The sequence below is a fragment of the Pseudochaenichthys georgianus genome, chromosome 6, assembly GCF_902827115.2.
Source record: "Pseudochaenichthys georgianus chromosome 6, fPseGeo1.2, whole genome shotgun sequence".
NCBI classification, from domain to species: Eukaryota; Metazoa; Chordata; class Actinopteri; order Perciformes; family Channichthyidae; genus Pseudochaenichthys; species Pseudochaenichthys georgianus.
Window position 1 is genome coordinate 34,914,054 of NC_047508.1, and position 10,000 is coordinate 34,924,053.

At 39.7% G+C, this 10,000-nt stretch overlaps 1 protein-coding gene across 1 annotated transcript in view; it reads right to left on the reverse strand.

Moving 5' to 3' along the window:
* Nucleotides 1-10,000, reverse strand: part of nell2a (neural EGFL like 2a) — an 86,317-nt gene that overhangs the window by 52,654 nt on the left and 23,663 nt on the right. Inside the window, exons 10-12 of the mRNA XM_034086078.1 lie at nt 8,996-9,087; nt 7,440-7,545; nt 6,549-6,677 (exon numbers count right to left, since the gene is read on the reverse strand). Of these exons, the coding sequence (XP_033941969.1) occupies nt 6,549-6,677; nt 7,440-7,545; nt 8,996-9,087 (327 nt within the window). The remainder of the gene's footprint in view (nt 1-6,548; nt 6,678-7,439; nt 7,546-8,995; nt 9,088-10,000) is intronic.

Sequence of the window (10,000 nt, forward strand, 5' to 3'; positions counted from 1 at the left end):
AACATAGAGATCATTAATTATTCAGATGTGGTTATACATTAACTGATTTATTCACCATTTTCATTGTTCCTTTATTACTGGGTCAAATGCAAGAAAATTGCTGAGCTCAACTAGTTTGCATTATAAAAATAAATTGGATTTGGTTGTACGATTACAATTTTTTTGATGAGTTGTTGTTGTTGTAATAAATGATTCACAATAATTAGGCAATAAACAATTGTGTTGCACAGTCATGGAAATAAATTGGATTCTTTCTGAAGTAACATGCGAAAATATACTACTCTGCAAGTTAAAGTGCTGCACGTAGGCAGGGGAAGTGCAAGCACCTGGAATTGGAGTACTTAAGTAAATGTACTATGTGTCCTTGTGTCAAGGTTTTACTCCACACAACCCACAACACCTAAATCGGGACATAAAGCGTGTACAGCAGAATCATCCAGTAATCATGGATGATTAAATGTGCAATTAAAAAAAGCTATCCTCCTGAGTTTAAAGCAGTCCGAGGACGTGTGTCAGCTGACCCGGAAAAGGGGTGGAGAGAAGATGTCTCCCAAGTGACATTTGAAGGATACTGGTTAACCAGGCACTGCTATTTACACTGGAGGGGGCTGCCTGGATGATGGTGGGACTGTCAGCAGGGTCATAGAGGCGACGTGTGTTCAAACACACACAGCCAGACAGAATGTGTGTATGTTTGACGACGTGTACGTGTGTGTGTTGTGTGTGTTTTGTGTGTGTGTGGTGTGTGTGTGTGTGTGTGTGTGTGTGTGTGTGGTGTGTGTGTGTGTTGTGTGTGTGGTGTGTGTGTGTGTGTTTGTGTGTGTGTGTGTGTGTGTGTGTGTGTGTGTGGTGTGTGTGTGTTGTTGGTGTGTGTTGTTGTGTGTGTTGTGTGTGTGGGTGTGTTTGTGTGTGTGTGTGTGTGTGGGCCCTAGCAGGTGGCCCAGTGGCTCGGGCTCATCCGGCAGTGATTGGGTGTTGGAGTAGGCCGTGCTCTTCCGTCAGCACCAATTAGCCTGCTGCCACCTTGTGACATTCAGAAGAGCGACGGAAATCCGATCGTTCTGTGTTTGCACGAGATATGCTTACACAAAAACACACACCACAGCCGTGGCTTATAAGCGATAAAACCTCACTCTGTGTGCAAGCGGGCTGACCTTTTTTTAATAAAAAACACTTCAATGAGCACCCACGCTGGCTGGCTGACATGTGCCTTCAATACAATGAACATGGGCACTGTAGTTTATATTATGGATCAATTTCACAAACATCATCCTGTTGCTGTAAATTACACATAAAAGGTTACAAAGTACATCTGAAAGTATTCCCGAACAAGAGCACAGTGAGGAATGTTTGCCTAAAACTTTGGTGTCCAGCTGAGCTTTTTATGAAACTGCAACAATATATATGTGATCTGTTTAATACAATCTTTAACGTGAAAGGATCTTACACTGTGGCAGACAAAAGAGTAAGATAGATGGATGGATAGATACTTCATTGATCCCAATTTGGAAAATTCTTTCGTCGCAGAAGTGTGTTCAGACGTTAAAATACAATACTTAAAAAAGTGGAAAAGAGAATTAACAATTACAAATAAATGAAAAATATGATATCAAATATAAACAAAGCAATATCAAATATTCTGGAAGATTAAATTAAAAAGTCAAAAATACTAAAGGGTCCAAAAAAATATATTATTTTTTTGTATTTGTTATATGTTTTGGACTCTTCGTGGGATTTGTTGGACATATACAATACAATTTATTTCTAAATAATGAATTGATGAACTGCTTTAAATGTCCTTGGTTATGCACAGACCATGAAACAAAAAGCAACCAAACTGCAGGAGAAAAGTATTAAAATACTTTCTTGTTGTTTTCAGTACATTTTAAGGCAAAACAATCTTAATGAGTGAGAAGAACAACATCTAGCCTTCACCCAGGACCAATTCAGAGTGAGATATTTGTTGTAGTGTTTTATATCTCTTATTTCTAGAAACCAAAACACTGAGAACATTTTATTTTTGTATTGGGGGAACCAGCCCTTAAATCTTGTCGTCTTCAAATCTATCAAACTATATAATCTATCTATATGTGTGTCTAATTGTGGTGAACATAAATATATAATATCTGATATATTCATCTGTTTTCCAGCCATGTGCACTGTCCCCTGATGAAGTGAGTCAGTAAAATAACTATCTACCGTAGGATACGCTTCACATGACAAATAAAAGCCTGTTTTACGTTGTCTCTTTCCATTTCCTCGGTTCTACAGGATATTATTTGTATTTCACAATTCCCAAATGGGTGCCACGCAAAACACCCGAGCAGCCCTATTTTGGAATGTGGAGACTTTCTTAAGTAGGGCATTTGAAAACCAGACAACAATGGGATATTGCTCTCTGTCTGCAGTCCTTTACATTGCTGAGATGAATAATGGTATTATCTGAACACATTGAACTATAGTGATTGTTCAATTTAGAGACAATCACACAGTCTGTCACTTCTCCACTGCTCGCCCCTCCGTCTAATTCTGTCCTAAACACACGCATGCATGTCGCGGAATAAGCCTTCAGCCTGGCTGCACCGTAAAATAAATAACTGGGCTCTTTTTTTCCGTTGGAGAACTCAATGCTCTACACACACACACACACACACACACCTGCACACATACACACACATAGTTACACAAAGGCAGGGCTAGTATCCCCTTGAGTTTTCCCTACTGCTGCTTCGATGAAACATTTACACAGAAGTGATCTCATCGGCTATTTTGAGCCCATCTCTGACCTAGGAATGTTTAAAGAGCTAGTATCTGTCTATGCGTTATGTGATGTTTGTCTTTGTTTGACAAGATTAAAAAGACGTAGCGTCTGTGTGTGTATGTCTGTAAAAACCTGTGTTTCTGTGCTCCTCTCTGTCGTTCTGCTTCATGATCTCTCTGCTGTATTTAATACATAACATTGCCTCTAAGTTCGCATCTCATCTCACAGGCATGACTGTTTTGAAACTCATCTACTTTGAAACTCATTGAGAATTGAAAGCAGACAATTCCTCTCATCTATTAGCACATGTCCTACTGTAGCAGCCACACAATAGTGTATCTATTACATGAAGGCATTTTCTCATCCATCTGCAGGATCCGCAATGTTTTGGCAAGACCGTTGTTTCATTTTCCACACAGCACAAACAGAATCATAAGTTACAGGAACACGCTTAACATCGATTGCTTTTGAGAGAACTCCATCAGTAAATTGAGTCGATTTCAGGTTTCTCTGTGCAGTCTCTGATGCAAACACTCGCCACAAACACTGCCTTCCAATTTCATAGCGAGAGCCCGGCTGCTCTTGAGGTGAATATTGTTGATGTTGGAGGCACGAGTGTGTCTGCGCCGTGTACTTAGTTTCACACTGGTAATGGGATGTGTTGCTCGATGCTTATTTTCTAAAACAACGACCCGCGAGGAACATGTCCTTGGATATTGCACAAGTGATAACGATGAATTGAAAAGCAACCGAGCTGCGACACGGACTAGAATACGGAATATGTTATGGTTGTTTTCAGCTATTTTCAGAGCAAAGAATGTTGATTTGTGAGTGGAAAATAAATCTAGCCTTGACAGAGGACCAATTTAGAGTCATATGTTGGTTGTCATGGTTTATCTTCATTTGTAACACCTAGATTAAATGGATTGTGAGGCAATTTTCAAAGAATGACCACTTCTGTTTGGTATAAAAACGGTGGGGCGGGAACGTTCAAACTACACAACACTGACATATTAGCTCTTTAAAAAGTTAATATGGCGAACCACAGAGCAACAGCATTCCTATACGCATCCACTATTCGCATATTGACTGGCTAATGTGCCATTTTATTTGTGTTTTACAGCGGTATTTGTCGGCCTGTCATGTCTGTGTTTTATCTGTTGTAACTTTGTACATGCTGCCCTTCTTGGCCAGGTCGCTCTTGGAAAAGAGATTTTAATCTCAATGAGTCTTTTACCTGGTTAAATAAAGGATATATATATACTATTGTCTCTGTTTTCATATCCACCTACTGCTGAGGGAAATATCTATATCGTGCTGCTAAATGCTCGGGTTTGTACACCAGCTAGCTGCTATACTGTACTAGTGGTTAACAGCTGATTTATCAACAGGTTGATGGAAGTGATGAAAGTGAATCAGGAACTAAAACAATGAGCTGAAAGACAATATACTGTAGCACTCTGTAGAGCTTATGAGAACTGAGCTGTTGGATAATGATTATGTTGTAAGATAGCTATTACAGGCGACCCCTTTAACATTACAGAGTTCCTTTATTGTTTATATATTTTTTAAATACAAAACACCTGTATTTACAAATTGAAGATATGATACTAAGTAAAATAGTCCTAAAGGATCTCCCCTGGTTACTGTTAAATGATCCTATGTACTGTTCTGTTCCTTAGGAAAAGCATTATATTTTCTAAAAGATGTTTTTTATGTTAAATCTTAATCTGAGAAGTAATTAGTAGAGAGTTACCTCAGAAACGGTTTATTGCCTATGTAGGTTCACACATACATAAAATAAAAACAAAAGAATCTCCATAAAAAACTAAAAATCGAATAGAAAGTTATACTGTAGCATTGTGCTTAATAAATGTAAATTACTTTTCACCGCTGTAAGAATGATGTTTTTAAAAGAGACCATAATAAAACACTGGTGGTATGGTGATTAAGGAAAGCATTTGCTATGTGATCAAAACCCACAACTAACGGAATCATTTCTTATTACTGTAACACAGATACCATCTTAATGTATGCAGATATACTAAGACCGTCTAATTACCTAGCCACTGCAGAAGCTGTGAACAACTACTCTTCATTTAGTCCCCTGTTTAACAAAAACCCGACACTTAAGCCTCATCTTGATGAAGGGGACAGCGAATATAACGGGGAGTGTGTGGACTGCAGATCAAATAAATAGAGCCGAGGCATTTTCTCACAAACAGATGCTCTAAAACTGCACACACACAATGCAAGAGGAAAATCAAGAAGGCTGTATATTGACAAGGCAGCTGTCAAGGTCATAGGCAGAGGAATCTGAATAACTTTGATGCCATGTTTGCTCATTAATAGCAGCGATGCACAGGGGTAGCAGTTATGACATGATGTTTACTACATATTTTACTCCGGGATAGCATTTAAGATGATATAGTCATAATTTTTTAACGATGCATCTGGTGAAATGCAGTCAAGATGATAGAGGGGGAATTCAGCTGAAGCATCGTCAATTTAGAGAGTGAACGTTTGAACTCTATGCAGGTTTTTCAAAACTTCAACATCATCATAAAAATGACCTGCTCGATGAGGTATGCAGCATGTTTTTCATGTGGATGTTCAAAAGGCAATTTAAGGAAACATGCGCCGTTTGTATAAGACAGCAGTGCTGATTTAATCTTTTACATTGTGTGTTACATAATAAGTGCAACGTGGCTGAAGATATGTGAGTCTGAGTGTGCAATTAGTCACATGACCTCACTAATGACGGGTGGCGTGACATTTATCACTCCACCAGCAGAGTGACACTAAATGCATGCACACATTAAGCCCTTAAGCATGTGTTTGTATCACAAGTTGTTCAACTCACTGAGAAAACAAACATTAGTCTCATATAATAATGAAAAGCAGTTACTGCGTGTTGTGGACACAAATAATGAGGGGATTACAGTGTCCCATCGCAAAGGGATTATGTGATAAAAGCCTGAATTGGAAAAATGTATTCATGGGTATTTAGCAAATGTCTACATTATCTTTTTGCTGTGTATGCATTTCTATTTTTAACAATTAATTGTTCATTTAAAATCAAATCAAACTTACTTAAGCTGCACAAGTATAGTAGCAGCATGACAGTAACGGGACAATAAAGGTGTCGGGTCAGTAGATACTAATGTCACCCTTTTCATTAAAACATATCAATTGTATTCATTGTGCAAGTTCATTTTGTTTCTTCTAAAAGGTGTAAAATAAGTTGTCACATCTTCTTATATGATTAGTGTGAGATGACCCCGGGAGGAATAAAAGAAACAACACAACTGGCATAATCAATATACATACATTTGAAGAGTTCAAAATCGATGTGTATGCACTCCGCACCCTCGAGACTTTCCACTGCATGATTTCAATGTCAAACACGTTTTATTATTTGACTGTAATCCATTTTTGTTTCCGAATTCTGCGTCCTAGCCATGCACAGCAAATAATAAGATAAAGCTTTATCGTCTCCCTTGGGAGAAATGTGTCTTGGGCATCGAGATAATACACATAAAACATTCAGGTCAATCAGTCATAGATACAGAACAGAGATCACATATCACATGGCAAAGAAACAAACAAGAAACATACAGGTACAGCACTTTCCCTATTGCATTCATACATAATCAAACACTTTTCCCTACTGAATAGGTTCCTCTCATGACCCCTTTGATGCAGCCCAGGCACAACCACAAACAAAATCCACACACCCTCTCGCAGGGCAAACAACCTTCATCTGAAAGTCACGGCCATGCCTTACCTTCACAGTAGGCATTATCATCTCGCAGTGGGCGGAAGCCATCCTTACAAACACAGCAGTCTCCCGCCTCCAGGTTCACGCAGTCGGAGTGCTCCACGCAGCCGTGGCCCTCGGAGCAGAAGTCATGACCTGCAGGAGGAACGCAGAGGGAAAGGTTGAGCTCCAGAGGAGAGATGAGGAGCGGAGTGATGGAGGCATAAAGGGCCAGTGGAAAGGTCATGTCAAAGTATAACAGTCGTTGTCTGAGCATCCATACCATGGCTTCCTTCTGCTATATTTCCCTCAGTTAAATCTGACTTTATAATCTGAAGGGAACATTTTTGAAAGTTTTGCAGACACTGGGAGGAATTTGAGCTCAACGTATAAATAATACATTAACAAGATGTTGCCAAATTCCTACAAATCAAAGATGGTTTGTATTATTGCAGTTTTTTAGAATGAAATGCTACAACCGGCAGACATTGACTTTAGTTATTTGCCAGAAAACTTCCATCTAAACTGAAATGGGGAAACTAGCAACTTAAAATAATCATGCTCATCCATAGAAAATTATTGTTAAACATTCTAAAATTAAGAAACACTATCTCCGGGAGGAAATTCGATTTTTTAACACTTTAAATACAGTAAAAAAATTAAAAAAGATATATACACAGAGGTTGAAGTAAAAATGCACATTGCACTACAATATATAACAACAATTGATATGTTAAATATGTATATTGCAATACATACAGTAGTTAAATAATATGAATAGAGATATTAATGCTGAAAACCAGATTACTACTTAAATGTAAGGTGAAACCTTTATATATACAGTCCAAGGGTGAAACCCAGTAATAATTCAAAAAAAGAAACATAGTGATGTCATGAAAGCCGATGTGTCCTCCATACCTCTGCACACTTTGCAGCATCTGCCATTCAAGGTGATCTGCTCCGACTCGGCACAGTTGAGTTCGGGGCAGGGCTCGCTGGGAACCACGCGGTGCATGGTCCGGTCCTGATGGCAGAGAACACATTCCCCATGAGCTCCTTCTTAAGCCCACTCGGCCCTTTCATTTGCAAAGGGCCTGAATCTAAGTATAAAGGAAATTCTTCTTCTATTGTGTTCCCTCGTTCCCCTGTGTGTTCATTACAAACCAATTACTTAATGGTCAATAGCCGGCAAAACTCATTCTGAAAGGAAATCAAATCTGTCTTCCTCTCTCCTCTCAATGATTTACAGAACGATTCATGATGCATCTTTATAATACAAACAGTGAATCCATCTTGCGGATTATCTCTGCGTGTGTGTTTAGTCGGAGAGTAAACTTGATTAGGGGGTTCCTTTTCCCAGCATGCCTTTGGCAGGTCTCTCTAATGATCTCACCCGTGTCCCTCTGACTGATGCTAATTAAGAGTCATTAACATTAGACACAGTTGGACAAATACAAAAGGCAGTTTTATCTATTTGTAGTGCTCACATATTTTACTTGAGGATAATCTTCAACCAGTCAGTCATGAAGTGTCATGACCTCGACTTGTACACAGATCATGCTCTCTGGAACAAAGTTACCCTAAAAGTCCCCAAACAACTTCCCAAACAAGCCGCACCTTCTTGCCACCCTCTACCCACCCCCAGACAGAAGATCAGAGGCGTGACAAGCAGCTGTCAGGGGGAGCCTGCAGGAGTCTGCAGCGAGGGGCTGACTGACAGCACTACCCGTCCCCATTTCTTTGATCTGCCACTCAGTTAACTGGGACTACAGATGGGCCAGGTGTGGGCAAGCAAGCCAGACAGCTGTCAGAAACTGCAGATTCTAATGGGGCTTTGCAGAATTCATGGAGGGGGCTGGTTAATACAATAGAGTTGGATGATTAGAAACTTCAAATCACTGTGCTGTGATTGATTGGGCCTGTCTGGCGTAATGTCATCAAGTGGATTACTCCCAAAAGTGAGCGACCCACCCATCTGGTACGTGAGACAAAAGCCCAACATAACTCTGAATAATTGGGAATGAATAGCATTTGGGACCACTGTGGTATCTGATGATTGCTACTGTGGGATGGCGACGGCATCTGATGATTGACAGTTGCATTACTCTTGCCTACAAATGTAAACCTAATTAGAAGGATTTTGCCAATTTCTTGACATCACAAAGAAAACGCTGAGAAGCCAGATCAATGAAATGCAGCTGAAGAGGTTTGATTTATCCTCACTGGTTGGGCCAAGCTAGCTGTGGGATGAGTATTTAGTGAGCTATCATGCACGGATACATGGACATTATTAGAGTCAGTTATTGTTGATTCTCTTCCTGCATCGGATTGATACTAATGTGTGTGTGTGTGTGGGTGTGTGTGTGTGTGTGTGTTGGTGTGGGTGTGTGTGGTGTGTGTGTGTGTGTGGGTGTGTGTGTGTGTGTGTGTGTGTGTGTGTGTGTGTGTGTGTGTGTGTGTGTGCCATGACTTACCCTGCATTCAAACAGCAGGCACCTGCCAGAGGAGTCGCGCACAGCCTTCCGATCCCCTTCCACCATCTCTCTTCCACCAAACAGGCAGACAGCTGGGTGGTAGACACAGAAGCATCATCAGCATACACACACTAAATAAACACACAAACATGTCATAAATAAGCCCGCTTATAAAACACATCGTTCCGTTGAAAAAACATGTAATGAATATCATATTCAATACGATAAGCTGTTGTTTTGTTTTGTTGCAATGCATGATGTAACCAATCCAAGGGTGTGTGTGACTAAACGCAATTGAAGTGCATATTGCTGTGATATGTTGCTGATTTTATACATTGTGTGACATTGGTTGTAGAAGAAAAGCTCAGTTTATTTTGTATGATTCATTGTTTTGTTTTAATTTAGCTCACTGTGATCACAACACATTAGGAAAAGGAAATGTGAAAAAATAACCCCTAGTTTTCCAAAATATATGACCTGAATTATTACCTAATTAAAATAGTTATCGTACATTTTCATTTATTATTTTTTAAAGCAACTCCCTAATAAACTCATCATATAAATTATGTATTATCCCACTGCCCCCAAATATATTCCCATTAAGGTCAAATCCAGATTTGTTTGTAGACATGGACTCTGGCGGAAAACCAGGGTTATGTAACGGTACTGTTTTATGCATAATACAATCTGTTTTTAAGTCCTGAGGTAAATTGTGATAAACAAAAGCAAGCATATCAAACCCAATTAAGCAACTAAGGAAGTGATGAAATAATGAACATGTGGAGAGAGAAAGCGCTGCCCACTGCAACACTGAGGAGAATCCATGTCATACCATTTTATGGCGGGGGCTGGTGCGAAAAATATTCAAATGGAAAAGAAGGCCATGTTTGATGAGCAGTCTGGGTCAAACCGCTTCAGACTCATATGAGGAAGAGGAATGATTGACACCGCCAGTCGGGCCCTATCACAAAGCGGTGTATCATGAAAGCGAAGGACTTCTGAAAC